General features: G+C 55.1%; 4 protein-coding genes across 13 annotated transcripts in view; 1 reads left to right on the forward strand and 3 right to left on the reverse strand.

Annotated features, from left to right (window-relative positions):
- CERCAM (cerebral endothelial cell adhesion molecule) lies at nt 1–20,799 on the forward strand. Of its 8 annotated transcripts, none has more exons than XM_068156133.1 (16): nt 1–209; nt 1,583–1,693; nt 1,880–1,997; nt 2,057–2,212; nt 2,299–2,503; nt 2,574–2,693; nt 2,825–2,901; nt 3,082–3,188; nt 3,301–3,433; nt 3,603–3,730; nt 3,814–4,017; nt 4,981–5,217; nt 12,360–12,452; nt 12,561–12,736; nt 12,844–12,979; nt 13,619–19,275. In XM_068156133.1, the coding sequence occupies exons 1-12, from the start codon at nt 25–27 to the stop codon at nt 5,213–5,215; spliced, it is 1,779 nt and encodes a 592-aa protein (XP_068012234.1). In that variant the 5' UTR covers nt 1–24; the 3' UTR covers nt 5,216–5,217; nt 12,360–12,452; nt 12,561–12,736; nt 12,844–12,979; nt 13,619–19,275. The 8 variants fall into 8 exon arrangements, with proteins under 8 accessions (XP_068012234.1, XP_068012235.1, XP_068012228.1 ...); XM_068156134.1 differs by having other exon boundaries at nt 2,078–2,212; XM_068156127.1 differs by lacking the exon at nt 13,619–19,275 and adding an exon at nt 20,516–20,799 and having other exon boundaries at nt 2–209.
- Nucleotides 7,970–10,301, reverse strand: PTRH1 (peptidyl-tRNA hydrolase 1 homolog). Its single transcript, XM_068155598.1, is given in 6 exon segments — nt 7,970–8,180; nt 8,918–9,008; nt 9,011–9,114; nt 9,189–9,288; nt 9,451–9,753; nt 9,896–10,301. Coding segments are annotated over 6 exon segments (1,209 nt in total). The 3' UTR covers nt 7,970–7,975.
- TOR2A (torsin family 2 member A) lies at nt 15,398–20,085 on the reverse strand. Its single transcript, XM_068156137.1, has 5 exons — nt 19,938–20,085; nt 19,305–19,570; nt 16,640–16,815; nt 16,174–16,301; nt 15,398–15,642 (listed from the first exon to the last, which is right to left on the reverse strand). Exons 1-5 carry the CDS (start codon nt 20,083–20,085, stop codon nt 15,398–15,400), a joined length of 963 nt encoding a protein of 320 aa, XP_068012238.1.
- Nucleotides 20,392–25,956, reverse strand: part of SH2D3C (SH2 domain containing 3C) — a 23,590-nt gene continuing 18,025 nt past the window's right edge. For all 3 annotated transcript variants that reach the window (XM_068156123.1, XM_068156124.1, XM_068156126.1), the window contains 7 exons: nt 24,521–24,645; nt 23,574–24,151; nt 23,291–23,406; nt 22,920–23,091; nt 22,074–22,185; nt 21,228–21,434; nt 20,392–21,094 (listed from right to left, as the gene is read on the reverse strand). In XM_068156123.1, the coding sequence (XP_068012224.1) occupies nt 20,919–21,094; nt 21,228–21,434; nt 22,074–22,185; nt 22,920–23,091; nt 23,291–23,406; nt 23,574–24,151; nt 24,521–24,645 (1,486 nt within the window). In that variant the 3' untranslated portion in view covers nt 20,392–20,918. The remainder of the gene's footprint in view (nt 21,095–21,227; nt 21,435–22,073; nt 22,186–22,919; nt 23,092–23,290; nt 23,407–23,573; nt 24,152–24,520; nt 24,646–25,956) is intronic.

Consider the following 25,956-nt stretch of genomic DNA (forward strand, 5'->3'; position numbering starts at 1 on the left):
GCCCCTTCCCCGCCCGCCTCCGCCATGGGCATTACGGGGCTGCTGTGCTCCCTGCTTCTGCTGCTGGGCACGGGCATCGGCACCGGCACCGGGCCGGCCCCCCCACATCTGGTGCTCGCCCTACTGGCCCGTAACGCCCAGCACTCGCTGCCGCACTGCCTGGGAGCTCTGGAGCGTATGGACTATCCCGCGGGGAGCATCGCCCTGTGGTGAGCAACCCTCGCGGGGAGTAGGGACCCTGGGGTGCAGGGTGTAGCAGCGATCTGAGAGAAGGGAAAAGGGACTATCGGGAGGAGCCTAGATTCTGGGGCCACAGGGAAAATAGAGAGCCCTGGAGAAATGAGGATGCTATGGATTGTCCTAGGGCTTAGGAAGGGAGTATGGGGTAATGGGGTGCTGGGGGTAGTGGGGACTCAAAAGACATTGAGGGGAAGGGAATGGGAAGCTGGGGAGAGGGAGGGAACTGGGGACTACGGGTGATTTTGGAATACTGAGGTCCTGGGTGGAGGAAACAGAATGGAGACCCCGGGGGCACAGCGACCCTCTGTGAGGAACGGAACCCGAGGTGGTAATAGCCCTCCAGCCTCAAAGGGTGAGGGACAGCACTTCGCTGGGTGTGGGGCCCAGCAGGGACTTGAGAAGAGCTGGGTGCTGCCCCACTGTGAGGGAGCAGGAACCCCACCTTTCCTCACCTGAAGCTGGTGAGGGAGGGGAGCCCTGGGCTTGGTCGGATTTTACATCATCAAGGACAGACACTGCTTACAGGTCTTGGCCCCACTCACCTCCTTCCCCAAAGATAACTCCCAAACTCCCTTTTTACCATGCTGGAGGGCGGGTGGCTTCGAGCTCCCCCAGTCCCTCTTCTCCCTCGCTCCTCCAACTGTTGTCGTCTGTGGCTGGCGCTCGTTGGAAACTTTTCTGTAGCTGCTTTTGCAGGGGTGTTGGGGGTGTGGGTGGAGGGCTGGCAGTGGGGTCCTGGCAGGGGTGGCCGGGCTGTGTCTGTGGTGGCAGATGCCAGGAGCAGGAGGTGCTTTGCCCACTGCAGCCCCCGGGAGGCTCAGCCCCATCGGTCATGAGGTCAGGTGGGAGAGTTGGGGATGGTGGCTGTCTATAGTAAGGGAAGGTTTGAGGAGGGGCATTTTTGCTGCTTGTTGGGGCCTTTCCTCTGGCTGCCAAAGCTGCAGAGTGCAGTGGAGTGCACAAGGGTGCTGTAGCGTGCAGCAGGGTGCACTGTAGGGGGCAATGAAGCCGCTGTGCTCTAAAGTTCATGGTGGGCAGCCGCAGGGCTGCGAGGGGGAGAGCATGGCCAGGGCTGCTGAGGGGCTGTAAGGGCAGGGGTGGTGAAAGCCTGGCGGGTGGCTGCATCAGGAAAGCAATTACCCATTTGTCTTCCCCCTCCTGCCAGCACAGCCTTGGTTCCTTCAAATTACATGTTATGGTCTGCAGTAATGTTACCCATTCTATTTCCAGTCTGTGGATGGCTCAGTGTCGTGTTCCCCAGAACATTTATAGTGCTGGGGAGGGCCCGGATGTAGTTGTCCCTCAAGGGGGGATCCTCTGAGGCTGATGTCCCTCACTGCAGGTGTGCAACTGACCACAACTCGGACAACACGACAGCGATGCTGCAGGAATGGCTGAAGGCAGTGGGAAAGGACTATCACTCTGTGGCCTGGAAGGTGCAGGAGGAACCCAGGTGAGGCTGGGGGCATACTGGGGGGCTTTGAGTGGCTTCTGGAGCAGCACTCTGCTCGATGGCTGGGGACACTGCCAGGAGGAGCTGTAGACATGTAGAGCTGGGCTGACTCAGCCCTCTGGCATGCTGCACTAAGTTTGTGCATTCCCAGCAAGCAAGGTTAACCCCTGCCTCCCTCTGGCCCAGCTCCTATCCCGACGAGCTTGGGCCCAAGCACTGGAGCTACAAACGCTATGAAAATTTGATGAGGCTGAAGCAGGAGGCTCTCACCTATGCCCGCGAGCAGCAGGCAGACTATATTCTGGTAAGGGACATGGGGCACTGGTCAGGTGGGGGATGAGGTGGGCATCCCTGCATCTCCAGGACCTGTGCTGTCCCCCCCAGTTTGTGGACACGGACAGCATCCTGACCAACAACCAGACCCTCAAGTTTCTCATGGCGCAAAACAAGTCGGTGGTGGCCCCCATGCTGGACTCGCAGACCTTCTACTCTAACTTCTGGTGTGGCATCACACCACAGGTATGTCCCTGGAAAGCCCTGGGGAAGTGGATGCCCCCATGGTGGAAGAGTCCCCACCATGGAGGCATCACACCAGTGTGCAACAGGGGTACTACCGCCGAACGGCTGACTACTTCCCCACCAAGAACCGTCAGCGAGTAGGCTGCTTCTCTGTCCCCATGGTCTATGCCACCTTCCTGATCGACCTGCGGAAGGAGGAGACAGCGCGGTTGGCTTTCTACCCACCCCATCCCAATTACACCTGGGCCTTTGATGATATCATTGTCTTTGCCTACTCCTGCCAAGCAGCTGGTGAGGATGGTGGGGAGCTGGGGGCTGAGGGTTTGTGGGGACTGTGATATTCACTCATCCTACCTGGCAGGTGCAGAGGTTCATGTGTGCAATCAGCAGCACTTTGGCTATATCAATGTCCCCGTGAAGGCCCATCAGATGCTGAAAGATGAACATGCCAACTTTGTGCATCTCATGTTGGAGGCCATGGGTGAGCCTAGAGGTGTCTCCTGCCCTGGGGTGCCAGGGACCTGTTGCCAGTCCCTGGGGCTGAGCTGTTGGTCCTTGGTCCTGCCCAGTGAGGTCCGGGCTGCAGCAAAGTGGTGCCCCCTCTTTCTGCAGTGGATGGTCCCCCCATGCAACGTTCCAGACACATTTCCCTTCTCCCCAAGCCACTCACAAAAATGGGCTTTGATGAAGTAAGTGACTAAAGACTCCCCACATCCTCCTGGCCATCTCTTTGGCTGCATCCATGAATGGCAAAGCTTGTCACAGACTTTGTCCAAGCCTTCTATCCCACATCCTGTGGAGACTGGGCAAGCTGTGTCTCACTCTGTGACAACATGCTCCCTTGGTGGGGCTCTCCCCTTCCTCCCCAGATCTTCCTTATCAACCTGGTGCGGAGGCCAGACCGGCGCCAGCGTATGCTGGCATCCCTGCTGGAGCTGGAGATTGCCCCGCAGGTGGTGGATGCCGTGGATGGGAGGTGATTGTGGGGTGATGCGTCCCTGATCTGGAATGCCCAAGCATCACCTTGCAGGGGAGACTGGGGTTGGCTGGGAGAGAACACTTTGCTGATGCAGCCTCTTGCCTTGCAGCACCCTCAACAGTAGCGACATCAAAGTGCTGGGGGTGGACCTGCTCCCCGGGTACTACGACCCCTTCTCTGGCCGCACACTCACCAAGGGTGAGGTTGGCTGTTTCCTCAGCCACTACAGCATCTGGAAAGAGGTATGGGGGCCACAGGGTCCCTAAGGGCCACCAGCACAAGGCAGGGATCCCACGAGTGTCTCCAGGTTTCTGGAGGACCTGAGGGGAAAGGTGTCCTGCAGGAGGAGTGGACCCAGTATGGCCCACTGAAGTGCTGGGATGTGTACGCACCTCTGCCCCCTCCCTACAGATTGTGTCCCGGGGCCTGGAGCGGTCGGTGGTCTTTGAGGATGATGTGCGCTTTGAGGCTGCCTTCCCAGCACGGCTGCAACGGCTGATGGAGGAGCTGGAGGAGGCACAGCAGGACTGGGACCTCATGTAGATGCTGGGACTGGGGGGAAGTGGGATGTGGGCTGCAGGTGCCTGAGGCTGACTCTCACAGCTTGCCATCCTCTCTGCAGCTACCTTGGGAGGAAGCAGGTGAATGCGGAGGATGAAGCACCTGTGGAGGGTGTGCAGAACCTGGTGGTGGCTGGGTACTCATACTGGACGCTGGCCTATGCCATCTCCCGCCGCGGGGCACAGAAGCTGCTGGCTGCCAAGCCCCTCTCCAAAATGCTGCCAGTGGATGAGTTCCTGCCCATCATGTATGACAAACATCCCAAGTAAGGAGCAGGGGGTGCAGGAGTGGTGCTGGTTGAGCAGCACGGCTGTGCTGGTGAGGCAGCACGTGTTTCCTCTCCACTGTCGTTGTCTGACCAAGTTCCCTCCCCAGCTGGTGTTACTAATGCTGGAGGAAAACATCTGTAGCATGAGCTCATTCCCCACTAACAGCTGCCTGGCCACTGGCCACTGGAAAATGTCCTTCTGCCAGCATGGGATGGGGGGATGGTGATAGGGACAGAACTGGGGCTCAATGTTTGCCTTGCCTGGGGGGTCCTGACCTTATGATGAGGGGGAAGCAGCTCTACATACCCTGGTGGTGGGGAGATTGTGATCTCCCTCCCATGGCTGTGGGTCTCAACCCCATCTTGGGGCATGTCTATGCCCCTCTTCCTAGATAGGGGTTAGCAGCAAGGCTGTGTCTGGGGAGAGGGTGGCAATTTAAGGGGTGAGTGAGTGCCAGTGACAGGGTGGCCCTGGGGATAGGCAGGTAGGAAAGCCAGTGAGCATAATGGTGAAACAGAGGGATTAGGCATGTAAAAGGGATGCTGAAAGTGGACAGAGTCTCTGGATTGTGAACCAAAAGCACCTGGGAGTCCCATGCCTGCTGGCGTAAGGACACCAGACAGCCCAGTCCTGGGGCCAAACCAGTGGGATGCTGTGCTGGAGACCCTCTCCATGCCAGAGATGGCCCTATGCCACCAAGGCTGATGGGGAGAAGTGGATCCTATTCCCTCTGTGATGACTCTACAGCCCGGCTCGGCAGGCAACAGTGGTGCAGGGCAGCCCTCCAGCTTGGCTGCCTTCCCTAGATCCCTTCCCTGGTACCTATTTCCCTCCCCATTACCTGCCTTGCACGGTGCCTTCCCCAGGTTGTCAAGAGTGGTTTGCCCAGCCCTTTTTTCTCCATTGGGCCATGCTCTGTAAACCAGTTTCTCCTCTTGGATCCATTCCACTTTTCCCAGTGAGGATTACAAGCGGCACTTCACCCCTCGGGACCTGCTGGTGTTTTCGGTTCACCCGCTCCTGGTTTATCCTACCCACTATGCTGGGGACAGCAACTGGCTGAGTGACACTGAGACCTCCACCATCTGGGATGATGATACCAAGCAGACTGACTGGGCTGGCTCACAGAAGACTCTGAGGGACTTGAGGGGCAGTGCAGACCGCCTTCGCACCATCACCCGGGATGAGCTTTGATGGTAAGTGAGGCTGTGGTACCTGGGTATGTAACACCAGGCATGGGGGACAGAGCAGCTGAGAATCTCCTCCTTGTAAGTGCCGTGTTTGGATGTGTCCTGAATCCCTAGTTTCTTTTTTCCCATGTGGCGGCAGCTGGCCCCATCAAAGCATTGCAAAACAGAGATAAGACCTTCTCTTCTGCGCAGAGAAGAGGATGCAGGTGTCCCATATGGGGCTGCACTGGGCTGAAGGGCTCCATAAGACTGGGTCCTGGTGTTCCATGAGCCTGTGCTGCTCCCCAGTCCCTCAAGCATGGAAAGGACAATGTTCCTTCAGCTCCTGCAAAATTCACCCTACTTTGGAGAGAGCTAGGGCCATCACCCGGGCACTGCTTGCTCTCCCCCCATGAGAGCAGGTCTCCCTGGGACTGTGTCTCTGCATAGCAGCCCTTCTGGCAGGTGACCCTCACACTCGCTTGGTACTGCCACAGTTAACACCAGAGCAGACTTTCCCTGCCTGAGGTTGCTTGTGCTGCCTGTGCAGCTTCCCTGGAGCAAGTCTTGGGAAGGTCGGAAAACAACCCTCCCATTGCCTCTGCTGCAGCCGTGAACACATCAGGGCTGCTTCTGGCTTGATTGTTGACACTTGTGTCCTTGTATCCCAGAAGAAAGGGATTGTGACCCAGCCTGGAGCACTATGGAACAGTGGCCTGATCCTGGTCACTCCCACTCCTCACAGATGCAGCTGCCCTGGACAGATCCCTTCCAGGGTCCTTCAAGTCTGCCGGTGGCAAATCCACCCAAGGCTGGATTTTACCTACCAGGTGGAGCACTGTGTTCCATCTTTGCTGAGAATACATCTCCAGGACTGCTGTGAGTGATACCAACTCTGCCACTACCACCGGCTTGGACTTTAGGGAGTGTTTTGCAGGCTGGAGGCTGGCTCTCACAGTGGCACCTGTGGCCTCCTGCCACCGACTGGACTTGTCCCTCGCTTGCATTGTGTCAGGGATGAACCCCAAGGAGGATTAAAGCAGACTGTGTTTGAGCTGATGTGCCAGGTGCTGACTGTGATGGGTTGCATTGCCCCATGTAATATCCCCAGGGCAGACCTCACTAGGGTCACCTCAGAGTTCTGGAGGTAAGGGTCTGGCAATTTCTCTGTCTGGGTGTTGCTTTGGGAATGAAATCTGTAATGAGGAAAGAGAGGGAGGGAGCTGAAGTGAAATAGGGAGGCTGGAGAAACCCTTGTGGTGAAAATGTGGGTGCCATTTCCACGGAGCTCATTTCTTCCTTGGGAATGCTGATGGAAACAGTTTCCCCTGGCACTAGGTTTGGCCTTGGGACTCAAAACCTTACCCCAGCCTGAGCACCAAGATGGGCAGCTGAGTCCTGCTGGGCTCTGGCATCCATCTCTGCAGGAGTGGTTTTGCGTTCCAAGAGTCTGGCCTTGTTTGGTGCTAAACCTCAGCTCCTCTGGCAAAACCACATTTGCATGAAAACTGAGGGGGTTTCTGGGGTGGAGGCACAATTTCCTTAAAAACACTCTGACTAGCTGTAGTCTGGGTGAGCTGGGGAGGTATGGGCTCCCTAGCAGGCCCCCAGAGCTGCTTCCTCTCTTTGCCCCTTTTGGCCCTGGAGAAGCTGTTGGGGTTTGCCCCAGGATGGTGGGTTGCGACTTTAGTCCAAAGCTGGGGGGGAGGGCTGCACCCCTCTTCTCCCCACAACTTTGTGAAGATGATGGAGCAATGAGTGGAAGCCTTGGTAGCTGAGACACACAGTGAAGTGTCTGAGACCACCAAACAAATGATCTGGGAGAGCAACACCTGGGTCTAGTCGAACAGCTACAGCAGGAACCTCCTAAAGAAAAACAACTGGCTCCAGGAGATCGTGCAGGACCTGAAGATCTCAGTGGGTCTGCTGGAGAACAGGGAGAAGGAGATGGCAAACTGCATAATTGCAAGGGTCCCAGCCAGTACAGGCATGGCTGACATAGCAGGGTGGAGAGGTGATGGTAGGCTGGGGGCACCTTTGGTCCCCTGCCTGTCGCCTGGTCACACATAGAAGTTCAATGATATGGGAGGAGCTCAGGAGCTGGTAAAGGAGCAGAGGAAGCATGCAGAAGCAGCAGGGCTATATGTGTGACCCAGACAGGGCCCCTGTGCTTGTTCTGCAGGCAAGGAGCTGTGTGTGCTGGAGCTCTCCATGCAGCTGCACTTGCAGGGTATACAGTTGGACAGGGCTCTGGGAACTGCAGTGGTAGTGGTGTGAACACTGCTTCTTGCCCTCCCTCCCACCAGGAGACCTGTAACAACTGCAGGGGTTTTGGCTTAAACCCACCTAAATAAAAAGCTATGAGGCTAGCTCTGCAACTTACTGCAGTCCATTGGGTACAGCCCTTGTGTGCTGCCCAGCTATGAGCTTCCAGGTGATTGTTTGTCACGGTTTATCAACAAAACTGAAGTGTTTTTTGGGCCCTCTGGAAGTCACTCCCATTACTCCTCACTTTCCACCAGAAGCTTGGGCTGATGGAAGAGGAATGGGAATATGGATCTGAGCCACAGAGAGACAGAGACTGCCTGAGACCAACAGGCAACACAGGGGAGAAGGGCAGGAGCAAGGCAGAACTAAAGATAAGGGTTTATTTAATTTCTGCGCCAAACTGCTGTATGAAGCCACAGCAGGGATTTGGGTGGGACGCAAGCTGCCTGGATCTGTGGGGGATAGAGGGCAACTGCCCCAGTGCCCAGCCAGGATGCCTGGTAGGGCCAGCTTTCCTCTATGCTACAGTCATGCCAAGGTTTGCATCATCCATCCTCTGACCCCAGCTCCTTGTGGGTGCTCTCCTCCATGGGATGTGCTCCAGCAGTAATGTTGCTGCCCGGGCCAGGACCTGCTCCAGCTTCTCCAGTGACTTGGTGCTGAACAGAGCCAGGACATAGCTGGACACTGTCAGTTTACCCTCCAGCAACCCAGTGCCAGCTCTGAGCCAAACCATCTCAAGGGGAGAAGGAGAACCCAAGGGCCTGGTTGAGACATATCTGGGCAAGGGGACAGTGCTGTGAGGGGCTGGGCAGTGGGGAAGCAGTCATACATGTTTTCTAGGTGGTTTTGAGTGCTTGCTCCAAGAAACATGATTTTGGAAGGGGCTTTGCTGGGCTGTGCCGAGATCCTCGGCTCCTGCCAGGCCTGGCAGTGCTGCTTGAACTAATTGTTTCCATGTCCTCCATGGCAGCCAAACTGACATCAGCACTCAGGAAAGCAGAAGGGAGGTGGGGAAGGAGAAAAACAAGGAGAGGAAAGGGAGCAGGGGCTTGTCTGAGGGGAGTCAGAAGAATCAAAGTGGGAATACAGAAAAGCCATCCATTCAGGTCAGGGCAAGACTCATCCCTTTCTCCTGAGGTCCACTCGGGTTGGAGTGCAAAGCCCTAAGGCAGGATCATACCTTGTCGTGTCCCCTTGGTAGAGAAGGAGGAAACTACCATTAGTCTGTAAGAGTCATCCCAGCATACATGGTATGAGCTCGGAATCTCTTGCTGCAGGGACTTGGGGATGTGGCCCCAGACAGGGGCTGCAGTCCCCATGCCCTGGCTCTGCAGGAACATCCATTCCCCGGAGGTCAGAGCAGCTGGCTGGAAGGAATGAGGAAAGCAGGACTGTACGATCCTTGTTCCCTCCTACAGTGGACGATTTACTAGGTTAAATGTCTTGAGGCTGGTGCTGGGGCAGGTAGAGTGGAGGCAAAGTGCTGTAAAAAGCCCATGTGGTGCAGCCAATGGGCTGAATTCAGCCCACAGCTACTGCCAGGAGGCTCCTACCCTTCCTGCCAGGGCAGGAACTGGAGGCCTGCCCAAATACCTTGCCATTGCTTCTGCAACTGGGATTGAGCCCAGGGCTGGTACTGGAAGTGCCACCAGGCTGGTGTGATGGGGCCAGGCACAGCAAAACCTCAAACCAGCTGACACAGTCGGATAGCTGGGGATACCCTGTACCTTGCACTGCTTCCCACCTTGAATGCCACCTTGCCCAAGGCCTTGTCCAGGCCATTGTGAACTAGATAAATGTCTTCTGGGCAGAGCCTGTAGATCTCAGCTTTGGAAACAGAAATGCAACTCAAGAGATGAAGTGGAGAGAGACTCCCCTGGCCCTGACCCAGCAAAGCAAGGTTACAGGGACCCATGCTGGGATGGGAAAAAGCAGGGCTGTCACAGGGCCTGGCGAGTGTCAGGCTTCAGGGGTCACTGAGTTGCTCACTGGCACTGGTGACGCTGGGACTGCTACGGCTCATGAGCCTCTGTGGCTTAAGCAACACCAGCCCCAGGCCCTGGGCTGCGGCCAGGGCCACGTCAGCAAAGCCGTGCCTGTCCACTCGTCAAATCTTGGCCACTGCCAGCTGTCAGGCCAGCTGCTCCAGCACTGCCATGCCCATGCTCTGTGGTGTCCCTCGCAGCTTGTAGTTGCCCAGGCCAGCCACCTGCCTACTAGATGTCCATAGGACTCTGCCGGGCTGCCACAAGGCTCTTGCCCCCTTCACTGGCAACCATCCCCACCCCAGCACTCCTCAGATCCACTCCTCGCAGCCTGATCCCTCTCAGCCCAGATCCCTGCAGCTCCCTGGGTCTCCTCACCCCCGACTTCCCCAGTGGTTCCCTCTCAGCTCCAGATCTTACAGATCCCCCTCAGCCCCGAATGCCTCCACCCGGGTCGCCTCTGATCTCCACAGCCGTGATCTCCCCGGCGCATTCCGCTCGGGACCCCGCAGCCAGCACCGCGCCGCCCGCTCCCCTCCCCCGTGGCGCTCTCGCCCTGCCAAGAGCCGGCTGCCGCCACGCCCCCGCCGCCGTCCCCCACGCCTCCAGCGCCGCCACCCCACACGCCTCCAGCGCCGCCACCTTGGCTCCGTCCCCGCCACGCCAGGGCCCCGCGGCGGCTGCCGCCAGGGTGAGCTGTGGGGTCCCTGAGAGCCGCGGCCCGGAAGCGGTCCCTCCGACGGAGGGAGGTGGAGGCCGCGGGCTATTTGCTACGGCAGTGCCGGAGGAGCAGCGTGGGGAAAGCTGAGGCCCCTGTGGAGGGTCTTGGGGCTCTCCTGGGTGTATGTGCACCATCGAGTCCCTGAGGGAAGCACGTCCCTGCCAGTAGCGGTGCAGGAGCAGTAAGTGCCGTGGGCTGTGTCCCCTGTATTACGTGTTTGTCCTTGTTCCCACTCGCGCCGTCATTACCAGTGGCTGTCGGGGTGTGGCTGGATGGGGGGGAATATGTCATCCTTAACCTGGCCACATTCCAGGCCTGGGTGGCTCTTGACCCTGCCAGTGCAGCAGAGCTTCCAAGTCCGTAACAGTCTCTCCGTCCAGCGGCAGTCACTGGGCTCATGGCTCTTTTCTCTCTGCTGCTGGCAAAAAGGATGAGACTAATCTTCCTGTAGCCACTGGGAGGGACCCATCGCTTGCCATTTGAAAGCCATCAGCTTGGATCCGCAGGGGGAACCGGGTGCTCAGAGGGCTAGAGATAGGCTAGGCTGGGAGAAGGGAGGCGGTGTCATTACGTCTGGCTATCACACTGGCAGCTGGCTTCAGGATGCTGTTAACTTCTTGCCAGGCTGATCAGCATGGGCTGAGGTTTGTCTGTGGTCCAGGCAAAGTTGTATGAGTATTGAGCAGAGGCCTTCCTCCAGTTCTGTGACTTCTAGCTGGTTATGCTGAATTCCAGGAAAGTGCTCACACTGCAGGGGAGCAGCCCTGCCTGTACTGCCCTTCTGCCTCTTCTGGAGGCTGGGGATGCGCTGGGAAACACCAGGCTCTGAGGGTACCTGGCCTTCCAGGGCAGCTGGCCATGTGTGACCAGACCATCTGACATTTGGAGCCACAGCACAAAGACACCCAGGCCCTGAGGCCGAACAGACAAGTCTTATGTGGTGTCCAATGCCCTGTGCAGGGACCTGCTTAAGAGCATCCTTGGCCACCAAATTCTTCACCGTTGGCTAGTGAAAGTGTCACTGTGGCAACTTGGCCCCACAGGCCTCCAAAGTGTCCTGTTTCTGTCCCTGTCTCACAGGGGGACCCTTCTCTGCCAGCTCAAGGACTTCAGCTGTAGCCTATGAGAACACAGCCAGGGCAAGGGAGTTGGGTACTCTAAAGTTTCAGAGGCCCAGGAGGCTGGGCAGCAGCTGGTGCTTGCAACTGTGCTGTGCACTGGTACACCCTGGGCTGATTCGATGAGGCTGTGATGCTCCTTTGTGAGGCTCTGCAGGGTGACAGGAGGGAGAAGGGGCTCTCCGTCAACAGAGGCAAGTAGTTGGGCTGTGGATTGCAGCAGGGTTGCTGAGGAGAGGCCTGGTGTGTCAGCAGCATGTGCCCTTGGGCATTGAGTATCTGCTGGGGAGGGCCCTGTGCTAGGGCTCTGTGGTATGGAGTGGTGACTGAAATGGGCAGTAGGGACCCTTGGTTCTTTCTTAGCCCTGAGTCCCATTCACAACTGTGCCCACCTGGACCATTTCAGCAACAGGTATTGATACCAGGAGCTGGGATTTATTGCTGGTGGTTCCTCTCCCTCCCTGCATAGCCAGTCCCAGGGGCCTGGCTGCTCTCTTACAGATTGGGCTGTGTCTCCTGCTCAGCAGAGTTCAGAGCTTTTGTACTACAGTGATGAAATATTTGTGTCTAGGGCGGGCTGGACACATGCTGTGGGTATTTCCCACTGGCATGGATTGCTCCAGACAAAGTCTAGGGGTGGCAGCCAGACCCTAGCTGCTTTCGTTTAACTGAGTCGCTGATGCTGCCTCATTGCAGGCTGCTCTTTTTGCCCAGGGGAGCTGGCCTGAGCACTGGAGCTGTGCCTGGGACAATGTGTTATGCAGAGACAGGTTGTGTGGCACTGCACAAACAGCAGCAGCAGAACCTAATGGCAAAGGGAGCATGTTGGCTGGTGTGGTCTGTCCAGGGCCAGCGATGAGCCAGGCTGCCAAAATGTGCTTGCTCCTGTCCCCTTGAGCCTGAGGAGGATGGACAGTATGAGGAAGGATGCTGCCCCACATCTGTGACTTGACCCCACAGAGGGTGAGGTACAGCCCTCTGCTGCTCCCTGACGCTCTCATCGGGCTGTGGCTGATGTTGTCAGTCTGTTGCCTTGTTTGCAGTCTCTTATGCCTATGTCTTGTGTGGTTTCAGGCAAGCCTGGTATTTCTTTTCTTCATTGAGGGCCATCAGCTAATCAAGAGTCTGGGATGTGAGTCAGGGATTCTGCCAGGATGTGGGTCCAAGGTAAGCAGTATGTTTTACAGCCTGGATTTTGCCTTGTGACAGAACCCCTGGGCAGGTCTCTTTCATCCCAATTTTCATTTCTCTGTTTTTTTTTCAACACTTATTCAGGGCTCTGCTGTGTCTGGCTGTGACAAAGGGAACGTGTCTCCACATGGCCATCACCCAGCATGGCACCGCTCAGAGCAGCAATATGGCCTCACTGGTCTGGACTATGAGGTGAAACCCAGGGTCCCTGTTTGAGCAGGTTGCAGTGGGATTGGCAGGGCCTTTGCTGGTGGCATGAGGTGGGTGTTTGTCGTAGTGGAAGCCCTATGGCTCAGTACCTGGAGCTTAGTGTGGGGAAGAGTTTTTCCATGGCAGAGACAGAGGTTTCACCCTTTTCCCATTGCAGATCCCTTCCCTCATATGCTACCTCTTTCCAAGAAAAAACTGTGCAGTCCTGAGGAGTGAGGCTGGATGGCTTGCCCAAGAAACCTTGGAGGAAGTGCTTCATAGCCCCCCACCACTCACCATTTCAGCAGCACCAGGTATGTCCTGGGGGGTTAGTCATGGGTGTTTGTGCTGCCCACTCTCAAGTGGGGGTTGCCCACATCTGGGACACGTTTCATTCAACTCTGGAGTGCTGTGGCATGTTTTAGAGCTCACTGCTGAAGCACTTGTGCTGACAAAGGTGTGCTGTTTGACCCTTTCTGCTCCTAGAAGTTGATAGTGGGTTGCTGGATCACAGAATCATATAATGAGTCATAGGATGTTTTGGGTTGGAAGGGATCTTTCGAGGCCCAACCCCCTGCAATCAGCAGTGACATCTTCAACTAGATCAGATTGCTCAGAGTCCCTGTCCAACCTGACCTGGAATGTTTCAAGGGATGGGGCATCTATCACCTCTCTGGGCAACTTGGTCTCACTCTTATTGTAAACCATTTTTTCCTTATCTCTAGTCTAAATATCCCCTCTTTCAGTTTGAAACTGTTGCCCCTTGCCCTGTTGCAGCAGGCCCCACTAAAATGTCTGTCCACATCTTTCTTATAGCCCCCACATAGACTACCAAAAGGCCACAGCCAAGTCTCCCTGTAGAAGAAGCCTAACTCATTCAGCCTGTCCACACAGCAGAGGGGTTGCAGTCCTCTGATAACTTTTGTGAGCTCCTTTGGCCCCACTCCCAACAGGTCCACGTCTCTCGCATGCCGAGGACTCCGCAGCTGGACCCAGCACTACAGTTGGGGGTACCAGAGCAATGTCTACACTTGGTCTGAGAGCCTTGTTACAAGCAGCCGTCTCACTCCTCTTCAGCCTCCCCTGATAAAGGATCATTTAGGGGGTTACTGCAGGCCTGTAGCACTGCCACATGTCCCCAGGCTGCTGCTGACAGTAGAGGATGACAGAAAGGAAGCAGTGCCTGGGGACACACGGACTCTCTGAGGGACAGCCCTACACTGGCTCATCTTTGGAGGACTTTCTGGCAGAGCTACTGTCATTTTTCCTCATCCCCGGGCAAAGGCTACTGTCTTGTTTCCAGTTATCTAGTTAGAGAGCATCAGAACTGTGCTGCAAAATCCCCACAATACCATCACATCAGCCAGCAAGGGCAAACCTTTCAAGCCCTTCTGTACTAGCTGCAGTCAAGAATCTGAGTAAGAGACTGTTCTCCAACTGTTTATTTCACAAAAGTTCTATTTTAAAATTAGAAATTCATAACCTTTTTGGTAGAGGCAGAATTTTTGTGCCAGCTCTCAGGCAGCAGTTGGGTGGTATCTAAAATTGCTGTCACCACAGCTGTGTCCCTGGAGCTGGAATGGTCCCAAGCTCTGGCAGCTCTTTTCAGTATATGGCCCGAGTGAAGCATGCCTGCCCCCATCCCTTGGGCAGTTTGTTCCTAGAAGGTGAACAGTTCTGGTTCCTCTGCTCTCCCATAACTGACCACACAGGGGAGATTAAAACCTGGGCAAAGGCCAGCAGTGCTGTTCAACTCCATGCTTGGGAGCCTGCGGAGCACTAACTCTTAGGTTGTCTCTTGGTCCCCTGTTGTGATGCTCCCCAGAAGCTGAATGGACATTGGCCCAGCCAAAACCTGCAAGGTCTGACAGCAGAGAGTCTCAGCATCTCCTAGCATCTACTCTTAGCCTGCTCTACAATTTAGCACTGAAAAAAAGGAATTTTCAAAACTGTTAGTGGCACCATGGGCTCCCCTGGAGGTAGGACTGATATTTTTCACAGCTGGTAAAACAAGCAAGTCTTTTTGTTGGTTTTCCGGTTTGCTGCAGGGAAATCCTTTGGACCTTAGAAGAAAGATAAACAAGGGGGTGGTAGGAAGAACCTTGGCAGATCAAGTGTTGTACCATTACCCCATCACCATCACTTGCTGATGGTGAAGTTGGTCCGTACCAACCTATTCACCTACAGCACCCCCTGTTCTAAAATTTCCATGGAAAAAAACCCCTCTTCTGCAGTGGTGTCCATAGCAGCACCACCACGCTGTACAAAGGGGCCAAGCTGCAGCCACACATAAAGGTTTCTGAAAACTGTTAAAATGCCGGAGGAAAAAGCACATTCTTTTGTGGGCTCAGAATCCTGATATGTTGAGTATCAATAGCTGCCAGAAGAGAGAAGAGCTCCGACTGCGTGAGAAACCTTCCTGACACAGTTGGCCCTCTTGGCATCTTTCCCTCATTGTCACAGATACCCTGGGTGTTGTGCCAAACTGGTCATATCCACCCTCACCTGGCCAAGGGTACATCACTCAAGTGCTTTAAATCACATCACTTGGTCCTGCGGCTGCATCCTGCAGTGGCCTCCTTGGTCCTGGAGAGAAAAGTTCAGGAGGAGAGTACTTGTGCTGCTGAGAAGGAACACACAGCAACTGCTGCTTATGGGGCCAGCCCTGGGCTCTGCCACTTTACATCTTCCTGTATGTCCCCTGTGGATCTGAACAAGGGCCTTGCCAATGACTAGAAGAAAAAACTGATCCGAGACGCCACTGTTTTGCAGCCTGTTGATGAGAATAATTTCTCTTCTTCTGGAAAGTAGGGGATGCTGTCAGCCACCTCCTCGACAACAGCTGTGCGTACTTCCAGGCCTTGCAGGACAAGTTCACTGACAACGCACTGCTTTATGTGGTGGCGCTTCAGTGGGAGGAAGGGCACAACAAAATCTATGAGATGTTCATTAATGATCCTGGATTTCCAGAATCCACCTGCAAAAGCAAAGGAAGAGACAGGTTTTACCTTCAGTCTCTGCAGTCCCTGCTTTGTGCAAGGCCACAATACTCATCTGAAGACACACCTGCACCAGTTTTGTATGAGGGAGCTGAACCCATCAGTTGCCACTCCCTTCTCCCCCTATAGACTTGTTCTCCAGGAATGGAGTGATTTAGCTGAACTAGTCAGAATCTAAGCATTGCTCTCTGTGACAAGGACAAAGCAAGGAGAACCAGGAAGGCAGTGGGGATCCAGTGACCATGCTGTGCTGCGAATACACTTTGGCTCTGCAGAACTTTGCTAAACGTGGCAACAGGTCTGGCTGGTTTGGAAGGCTGGGTTATTCCATTATTCCTTCCCTTCATCAGGAAACCCTGAGTGGGTCATAATTTCCATCCCTCAACACCCCCTAGTCCCTTTCTGGCTGCCTAGGAAGTGGCAGGCAGTGTTCATAGCTGCCTGGAATGGGCCTGGCTCCCTCTGCTGAGCTCTGACCCTGCAAGAGGGGCTCTGCTCTGTGGACTCACTCTGAGGGTTTTCAAACACGGCTTTGGAGATGGCTGGCTCCAGGTCCTGAAGGCTGATCTCCTCTCGGTCCTTGTGAGCATGCCGGAGACCCAGCGTCATTTTGTTGATCTGCTCCCCTCCTGCATTGCTGCACAAGAATGAGATGAAGAATGAGATGCTCATTTGGCATGTATCTGGGAAAATGGTATTGAAGGACAGAGGTGGCACCTGATATCCCCTAGCCTGCATGAATGCAAGCCAAGAGCGCCCTGATGCCTGGCCTAAAATGATTCCTTGTCAAGGCAGCCAAATAACAGGGACAGGAGGGCTTTTTCTGACTCTGTACTGAAATAGTGGCTCTTGGTATTTGTAGAAGTTCAGGGCTTGGAGAAAGAAGAGCAAAACAAGTGTGTGTGCTCTGCAATAGATAAGACCTCTGCCCAAACAGGAAGCGGTGCCCTGTGATGCCGAAGGGGCCTCCATTACCTTATGAAGATGAAGATTGCTTTGCGGTAGTTTGTCCCATACACAACCCACGAGGGTCCCAGGAATGGTATGATCACATCGATCAGCCCAGGGTGCATCTTGTCCATTTCATCAAAGAGAAAGGCTGACCGTCCACACTTGGTCAAGTTCCCTTGGATCCAACTCTTCAGACTTGCCTAGGGAAAAAAAAACAAAACACCAGGCTGTGAGGCAGCAAGGTACTGGGCTGGTGAGGGAGGGTCCAGCTACCCCAGAGCAAAGCCTGAGGCCTGAGCTCAAGCAGAGTTGAAGGTGCTGAAAGCAGCTTGTACGTGCACAGCACGACCTACTTGGAGCAGTAACAACCAGCACTGAGAGGCCTCCTGTATGCCGGGTTTTGCACAGCGGCTGTTAATGGCTTTATTATCCCACTGTACATCTTTTATTACAGATTTAAAGGAGGTAGCAAACCCAAGCTGGGGATTCAGACTCCTACAGTTCTCCATGTTCTTCTCTTTTGCTGTGTTATCTATGGAGCTTCCAGCTACTGAAACCTTTTTGTCAGCTCCTGGCCCAGTGCAAAAACATGTGCCTATGCTGAGCCAGAAAACCCTGATTCCACCATGGCTGAAGTTACTTCGGTGTAGATGCCAACACATGCAGAGGGACCTTGACAGGCTGGGCAGATGGGCAGAGTCCAAGGGCATGAGATTTAACACATCCAAGTGCCAGGTTCTACACATTGGCCACAACAACCCCATGCAGTGCCTACAGGCTGGGGTCAGAGTGGCTGGAGAGCGGCCAGGCAGAAAGGGACCTGGACGTACTGGTTGACAGCAGGCTGAACATGATCCAGCAGTGTGCACAGGTGGCCAAGAAGGTCAATGGCATCCTGGCCTGTATCAGGAACAGTGTGGCCAGCAGGAGCAGGGAGGTCATTCTGCCCCTGTACACTGCACTGGTTAGGCCACACCTTGAGTCCTGTGTCCAGTTCTGGGCCCCTCAGTTCAGGAAAGATGTTGAGATGCTGAAAGGTGTCCAGAGAAGGGCAACAAAGCTGGGGAGGGGTTTGGAGCACAGCCCTGTGAGGAGAGGCTGAGGCAGCTGGGATTGCTTAGCCTGCAGAAGAGGAGGCTCAGGGGTGACCTTATTGCTTTCTACAATTCCCTGAAGGGAGGTTGTAGACAGATGGGGGCTGGTCTCTTCTCCCAGGCAACCAGCACCAGAACAAGAGGACACAGTCTCAAGCTGCACCAGGGGAGGTTTTGACTGGATGTTAGGAAGAAATTCTTCATAGAGAGAGTGATTGCCCATTGGAATCGGGGAGGTGGTGGGGTTGCCATCACTGGAGGTGTTTACAACAGACGTGATGGGGTGCTTGGTGCCATGGTTTAGTTGATTAGATGGAGTTGGATGATGGGTTGGACGCGATGATCTCAAAGGTCTTTTTCAACCTGCTTTATTCTATTCTAACATATAAAACCACTCCTGTTGCCTGGGGGTGTGTGTAACTCTTAACTGCAGTACTTCACCCAGTATGGGTTCTGCCTGCATAGAGTCACAGAATCAAAGACTGTTTACTGCAGTACTGCCAAGTTCACCACTAAAACATGCCCCTCAGCACCACATCTGTGGGTCTTTTAAATGCCTCAAGGGATGAGGACTCCACCAGTGCCCTGAGCAGCCTGTTCCAGGGTTTCACAACCCTGTAGGGGAAATTTTTTCCTAAAAGACAACTTAAGCCTCCACAATGCAAATTAAGTCTGTTTCCTCTTGTCTTGTTACTTTGAAAGAGAGACCAACCCCAACCTGGCTCCAACCTCCTTTTCAGGGAGTTGCTGTAAGCCTGCAGGTCTCCTCTCTGCCTCCTTTTCTCCAGACTAAACAACCCCAATTCCGCTGCTTCTCACAACACTTGTGCTCTAGACTCTTTACCAGTTTTTTTGGTCTTCTTTAGACATGTTCCAGCACCTCAATGCCTTTCTTGTCATGAGGGGCCCAAAAGTCAACCCAGTATTCAAGGTGTGACCTCACCAGTGCCAGTGAAGAATGATCACTCCCTAGTCTTTCTCGTCACACTATTTCTGATCCTTCCTGAGAGTATTTCTTCTAAGGATACAGGTCAACAAATAAATTCTCCTAACACCCAGAAAGTGACCATCCAGGTGCACTGATTACCCATGCTACCAAGAGTTTGGCAGCTAACATTCACATTTGGAGTTCTTTCTCAGATTTATGAGGCAATGGGCATGGCTGTTTGTGAGCTGCTTGCTCTTTAAGGAGGGGTTTACAAGTCTAGTGATACACAGGTTTTCATTGCCATCAAGCTTTTTGGAAAGCAATGGGAGAATTTTAGTGCCTTTCATCTAAGCAAAGCACCTTTGTTTGTGTGTTCAAAGGGCTGTGTCAATATTTAAGGAATGAGAACACTCACAGCAAGGATTACTGTGGAGAAAATGAAAGCGATAACTGAATGCCAGAGTATATCACAATTACCAATGGATCCTTCTGCCAGTGTGTGGAACCCCTTGCTAAGCTGTGTTTGTCCAAGAGGGTCAAACAAAGAGCTTTTATTCCTGCTGCACTTCAGGAAACAGCCTGAAATGTGTATGTACTGAGAGTCAAGATGAACATAACCATAAAAACACCCAAACCAAGTAGTACTGTGCTGAGAGTTGTCCCTTACCTTGTACTGCTCTATTTGCTCAGCGTGGGGGAAGTGCACTATTGGTGAGAACTGATGAACATAAGGGCTCTGGAGTCCACCTTGGAAGAGGTAACGGATGAGCATGGAGCTCACATAGGTTTTGCCTGTTCCAGTTGAGCCATGGAAGGACATCACGAGCGGTTTCTCTGGATTCCGTTTCTCCAGGAACTCACTCACTCCCTTCATCACCTGCTGCCTCACCAGGGGCTGCCCCACCAGCTTCGTGGCCAAGTCACACTCCAGACCTGAAGCAAAGTCAAATCAAGACTTAGAAAATGCATATTGAAATAGCTCTTGCTTTGCACTGCAACTGTGCAGTCTGAGGGGACACTTTCTCAGACCCAGGCAGCCACCCCAGGTTGCAGAACAGCCCCTCTGCCCCACCATGCCACTCCATGGGGTGGGGCGACGGCGAGCCTACTACGCGCCCCGCTTAAGGGACAGCCCCCACGGAAGGGTCTCCCGGACGCAACCTGCCAACCACGATCCCCCCTGTCAGTTGTCTCCCTGGCCTCGGAGTCCCCAGAGGTTCCCGGACTGCCGCGCCTCAAGACCCGCCGCCCCTCAGGGGCCTTGCCTCCCCCGGGCCCCAGCACGCGGCCGCATGCTGACCGCGCAGGTCGGGCCCGAAGCTGCACTCGCAGTCCGCTGAGAAGCCGCAGCGCAGTGCCCATAGATCCCAAGCGGCGGCAGGGCGGGCGGCGAGCGCCGCCAGCAGCAACAGCACCGGGGGCAGCGCCACCGCCGCTCCGGTGGCCATGGCGGCCGCTCGCCCCGACACCGCCCGCACTACGGCTCCCGGCGCGCCTTGCGCGGGGGTTGGGCCACGCCGCCGCCGGCCCCTCCTCCCCCTCCGCCCTGGCGCGAGCGGGCTTCGTGCTCTGCGGCCGCGCTGACGTGCCGCGGGGATCCCGGCCCCGCTTGCTGGCTAGGGGTCAAGGGTCAGGGCAAGCACGCTGCCCTTCCAGTGAAGAGTTGTCACTGGACCTCTGCGAGGGCCTGGGGCCCAGGCAGGGCTCTCTCAGGGGTCCGGCGCCTCCTTTAGTGACACCCACAGGAGAGGGGCTTCCCCGCGAGGAACATCATAAAAGTTTATTGTATGTAAGAACCAAACGCATGAGATATGTACACATATTTACAGGATGAAACGAATGAGTCTTATTATTTACAACAAGAGCTATCTTTTACAGGTCTGTACATTCAGGAGTGATAGTGAAAACGTATATACAAGTGGGATCCAGCATCCATGGGTGAGCTGAAGATGGAAAAGAAACAAAACCGAAGAGCAAGGTGTATGACTGTGTAATCATGGACCCCTGTGGGGGATGGATAGTACACACCAGTGCTGGTCTGCCCTGACCCTGGGGGCAGCATTGCAGAACCCCTGGCATGTTGTGTCCTGAGGAGGTAGATGGCAGATGGGAACTGGCTGCTTTTCCTCCTCTTTTTCTCAGAATTGCTGATCTGTGCCCCAGCATCTTGCTGTCTTCCTGCTGGTGCCAGGTATGTGGCCACACCCCTTGCCCCACAGATGCTGGAAGTGGGCATGCTGGCAACTGGGGGGGGGGGGGGGTCTCTCAGCACCTGGAAAAGTTAGAGCTCGCTGAAGCGTACTGCTGGCTCCAGCTTGTGGGACAGGGCAGTGAGGACCTTGTCAAATTTTTCATAGCGCTCAGCCTGGCTGCTTTCAGCCCCACGGCTGCCCCAGAGCAGGCGCAGTTGGAACTCAGTGCTGAAGACCTCCAGCAGCTCTGCTCTGCCCTGGAAACCTGCAGAGGAAGAGTCAGTTTCGTGGGATGGAGACCCTGGGGCCCATGGGATGGTTCCCATGTTGCTGCTGGGCTGGAGCTGCACACTGGGAATGCGGCAGAGGGAAAGGGGTCTGCCATCCTCATCACTTACCCTGCAGCTTCACTTCAGCATTGGTGTGATAGATCCCACCATGGTGGGCCACCATCCGTGCTGCCTCAAGGTGGGCCATGACTACCTCCACACCGTTGTCAGTGGTCTCCCAGAGCTCAGGGCTGTCTGTCAAAGCCTCATCCCGCTCCAGAAGAGTCACGAGAGGCATGATGTGGGGAAAAGTGGTGTTGGTCAGTGGCGGACCATCTGTGGAGAGAGGCACCCTGAGTATCCCAAGCAGCCCTGAGGCCCTGCACCCCATCTTCCCTCTGCTCCGCCACCATGGAGCACTCAGTGTGGCCACCCAGGCCCACTAGCATCATGCTCTCAGAAGAGACTTTAAGTCGCAGCTGTAGCACAGCAGCAGCTGTGGCTCTGCAATCGCTGTAGGCTGGGGCCATCAGCGTGTTCAGTGCCAGCTACCCCTGAGTGCTGCTATCCCTGCTCAGGCTGTGCTCATACTTCCTGGAGTTGTGACGGGGACCAGGATTTTAGAACCCAGATGAGCAGGTGTTGGAAGGTGTGGCTTTTCATCTTCCCTGCAACTGGCCACCCTGTCCTCTTGGCTTGGCATGTACTGCCATATGAGCATGAGGGTTTGGCTCAACTGAGTTGTGTTTGTGCCCAGCTGCTGGTTTTATTTAGTTAGACACTTCCTTGGGAAGTGTGGGGCAGGCAAGGCCAAATGAGTCCTGCTGGGTGTTGGGGACGTTCAGCTGCCATAGGGGAAGCATCTGGCTGCGAGAGGGTCAGAGCCTGCAAACATGTTCCACTCCCGTGAGGCTGTGCCTGCACAAAGCGGGAAGGAGGAGGCGGACAGGGGAAAGGGAGTTGCTCCCCTGTTACCTTTCCCTTCGTTCAGGCTCTTCAGGAATGGCTTCAGCTTCTTCTCATAGAGGATTGCACCCTCTGTGTGCCGCTGCCGCAGGACCATCCAAGTCTGCTCCAGCCGGGCAATCTGAAAATAGACAGAGCAAATGGAGGGTGCTGGAGGCAGCACAGCCACCAGGCACCGAGCTCTGGGATCACAGGGTACTTCCAGAGGTCCACAGTCTGGCCTTGGAACCATGGCCCCTAAATCTGCACAGAGCAGTGCTTATTTCTTCCCAAAACAGTCTCCTCCACCACAGCATTCGTGGCCAGAGACAGCACATCCCTGGAAACAAGGCTAGGTTCAGGATTTCTCCCCTTCCCTGTGCCCCAGGACAGCAGCTTCCCTGCAGTGCATTAGCCTTGAAGATGAGATGCGGGAATGGGGCAGCCATTCCATCTCCTTTGTGCAGGCAACAAGCAGGACTTCCCAGATGGGCTTGATTTAAAATGGAATTTTAAGCTCCGTTCATGTTCCAAAGGGAGCAGTGTGGCCTGGAGACACTGCTGCCACAGCCTTCAGACCAATTTGTATTGTACTGGAGGGCAGATTAATTTCCTCTCAGGAACACAGCCCAACACAACAAAAAGCCAAAAAACAATTGGAGCCTGGCGCAACTGGGCTGTCTGTTCCACGGAGAGGATGGCTCTTCCCTTTCCCTACTACACCCTAGGAGATGTGGCCCAAAGCCTCCTACCCTGGGCACTTTCCCTTTCTCCCACTTCAATAGGTGCCAGAGCTCATAAGACATGGGGACAGGGTTGTATTTTAGGCAAGGGGCCTGAGCCCAGGCCATGAAGACAAAGGGAGCATCCTCATACCTGTGTCATTTCTAGAGCATTCATCACAGCTGCAAAACTGAACATGTTCCCCATGGTGCTCTTCAGCTCGGCAGCCAGCTGGATGGTTTTGTGGAGCAGGGCTGCCCGCTCTTCCGTGCTGCCTGTGCAGCCCAGGATATCAACAGCGATCATGATGGACATGGTATGAAACCTGCCACAGGATGAGAGGCAGAGTGGGGGTCAGCACAGTGGGAGAGGGGTGGCTCCCAGGGCTTGGCCTGGGGCTCCTTCACCCCAGTAGGAGCAGTGGTTACCCCCCACCCTATGCCAAGCTGGGGATATTCCAGGGGAGCTGGGCTGTGCTGTGCAAGGGAGGCTGGTAGGCTCGCTTCCACCGTGGTGTGCCCTACCGTTCCAGCAAGTCGAGACGGAGCTGGTGGCCATGGGGCAGGGTGATTAGTTCCATGCCAGAGCTCACCCCCATGAGCCGCTGCCTCTCCACTGACACACCCAATATCCGTGCAACCTGGCAAGAAAGGTGAGAGCTCATTACACCTTTGTTAACTGAAGAGAGGCTGAAGTGTCCTTGGGTAACCTCTTGTCTTAGCCCACATGGCAGAGCCCCGCAGGGACGATCCCCTGTGAACCCAGAGTGATCTGGGCAGCAGTGCCCATCCCTAGCCCCATCCATACCAGGCAGTCCACTTTAGTGATGTGTTTGGCCAGTGTCTTCACGTCCACCTCTGCCAGCAGCTCTTTGACCTTCTTGAGCACAGCCATCTCCAGGGGTTTGTTCTCCATGGGGATAAGCACAGACTGGAAGGCTGTGGGGTTGAAGGACGAGGTTGTCTCCATCATGGGAGGCACAAAGCCCATGAAGTCCAGCTCTCCTTTCAGCCTCTGCCCTGCCTCAGCATCCCCAGAGCTGTTCTCCACAGTCCCTCTCTGTCTTTCCTCCACCTTTAGCCTCTCCACGTAGCTCTTTGTTGGCAGCTGCTTGGTGTCATGGGGTGGCCGATCTCTGCTGATGGGTGAGGTGGGGTGGAGCTGGCAGTAGTGCCCCATGTCTGGGTCGCTGTAGCTGTTCGTGGAGGGCGAAGGGGAGGCACGGGCGTACCCGTGGCAGGGAGTTGAGTGGGTGCTACGGGCAGGGTCTGTCAGAGGTTTGCTGTTGTTCCCCGGGCACAGCTGGGGCTCGCTGGACCTTCTCATGACTGGAGAGGCTGGGGCAATCCCGGCCACTTGGCAGGCATGTGGCTTTAGCCGTGTAACTGTAGAGACCAGAGGAGACCTTGTTACCAGAGCATGGAGACAGGCACGCAGAGAAGAACCAACTGTGGGTCAGCCCAAGGATGCAGAGCTCAGAGAAAGCCAACCTGCCCAAATGGACCCAGCTGGTCCCAGGACAGCTGTGTGATGATGTGGCTGAGGACTTGCTGAGGTCCCATCCTCAGCTCAAACCCTCTGTCAGGGCAGTTTTCTTTGCTGTGCAAAGAGCCATATGGGGTCTCCTAGTGACACAGGAATTCATCTTTACAGTCATCTTCATCCCCTTCCCCAGGTCCCTGCATCACACCTGTGCAAAGCTCAGCCTGACCCACATCCCCACTGTCCCAGTGTGATGGAGGGGTGATGCCTACCTGTACTGTAGGCAGGTGATGCTGGGTTCTCTGAGATGGGAGACATTGGAGAGTGCAGATCTTGGATCTGGTCCACGCTGACGGCACAGTTGCGAACGATATCTCTGTGGTGGGGCAGGGATACGCTGGGGAGGGAGCAGATGGGGCAGGTTAATCCCTTCAAAGTCCCAGTCAAGGGCAGAAGGGCTGGGATGGAGGTTTGCTGCCCTATCACCGCCCCTCAGGTCATCACCTTCTTCCACAACTAGCCATGATGAGCCGAACCCGTAATGAGATCAGTTGAAGCAATGAGTAGGCAGTGCAGGAGAGGTCAGTCCCCCGTATAAAGCAGAGACAGTCCTGCTGCTCAGAGCCTAGGCATGTGGAGCAAAGAAGAGTGATGCCTTGATACCAAGGTGGTGTGGCATGGTGTGGTGTGTCTCTAGGGTGTTGTGGAGAAGTGGCTCTGGCAAGAAAGTTGTGGGGCATAGCTTCCTGGGGTTGTGCTGCTAGGTGGTATCTGATGCTGGCTGCATTACTCTATTTCTACTTGAGAACTGTGTGGGGGATGGCAAGCTGTTGCTCTGACCCAAAGCTAAGGAGATGGGAAAAGTGCCTGTAAGTTGGACTTGGAACTCAGCAGGCGCTTGGGTTGGTGAGCTGCAGTGTGTGCACTCAAGGAGCTGTGTAGCAATCAAGGAGGCTTTGGTCTGGTGGAGAAGCAATTGTGGCTTAATGCAGACACCATTTGTCAGTGCTATGTCTGAGGGGGCTTGAGCACAGGGAGGATGGCAAGGAGGCATGACAGTTAATTCACTGCCCTCCCTGTCACAGGTGAGGGTTGCCATGATGTGCTCAGTGCTTTGTGCTGTGCCTCTGCAATAGGAGGAGGATGGGAGAGCAGCAGCGGTAATGGGCTTGGGGAAACACAAGTGGCGAGGAAAGACTGCTAGATCTGGGCTTTTCTTCTGGAAGCACATACAGTCTTGTGGAAGTCCTGGTGTTTTCTTTTTCCCTGCCATAACAGCTGGCACATTCTCATGCTGCTCTTATGCTGAGAAGGATGGGGCAGTGAGAAAGTGGCTTGGTTCAATGATAGGCTGTGTCCCACTAGGGAGGCATGGGTAGATGTGTCCCCCCTCAGCTGCTTTGTGTGGGGCTGTATGTGTGATTCTGCATTCCTTGCCAGGCTCTGGACAGCCTGGGGCTTCTGAAAGGCCAATGGCATCCTGTCCTGCATCAGGAATAGTGTGGCCAGCAGGAGCAGGGAAGTCATTCTGCCCCTGCCCTCAGGACTGGTTAGGGCACACCTTGAGTCCTGTGTCCAGTTCTGGGCCCCTCAGTTCAGGAAAGATATTGAGATGCTGGAAGGTGTCCAGAGAAGGGCAACAAAGCTGGTGAGGGGTTTGGAGCACAGCCCTGTGAGGAGAGGCTGAGGGAGCTGGGGTTGCTTAGCC

The sequence above is a fragment of the Melanerpes formicivorus genome, unplaced genomic scaffold (assembly GCF_026170545.1).
Source record: "Melanerpes formicivorus ecotype bairdi unplaced genomic scaffold, bMelFor1.0.p_v2 SCAF_33, whole genome shotgun sequence".
NCBI classification, from domain to species: domain Eukaryota; kingdom Metazoa; phylum Chordata; class Aves; order Piciformes; family Picidae; genus Melanerpes; species Melanerpes formicivorus.

What these genes read in the sequence shown, in the direction of transcription:
- TOR2A (XM_068156137.1), bottom strand. Translation starts at nt 20,085, where the DNA reads ATGGCCACCGGAGCGGCGGTGGCGCTGCCCCCGGTGCTGTTGCTGCTG. An exon ending in AGCAAATAGAGCAGTACAAG is followed by an intron (nt 16,816 to 19,304) that starts GTAAGGGACAAC and finishes TTTTTTCCCTAG; the next exon opens with GCAAGTCTGAAGAGTTGGAT. An exon ending in GCAATCTTCATCTTCATAAG is followed by an intron (nt 16,302 to 16,639) that starts GTAATGGAGGCC and finishes ATTCTTGTGCAG; the next exon opens with CAATGCAGGAGGGGAGCAGA.
- CERCAM (XM_068156133.1), top strand. Translation starts at nt 25, where the DNA reads ATGGGCATTACGGGGCTGCTGTGCTCCCTGCTTCTGCTGCTGGGCACG. An exon ending in TCTCATGTTGGAGGCCATGG is followed by an intron (nt 2,694 to 2,824) that starts GTGAGCCTAGAG and finishes CTCTTTCTGCAG; the next exon opens with TGGATGGTCCCCCCATGCAA. An exon ending in GTGGATGCCGTGGATGGGAG is followed by an intron (nt 3,189 to 3,300) that starts GTGATTGTGGGG and finishes CTTGCCTTGCAG; the next exon opens with CACCCTCAACAGTAGCGACA.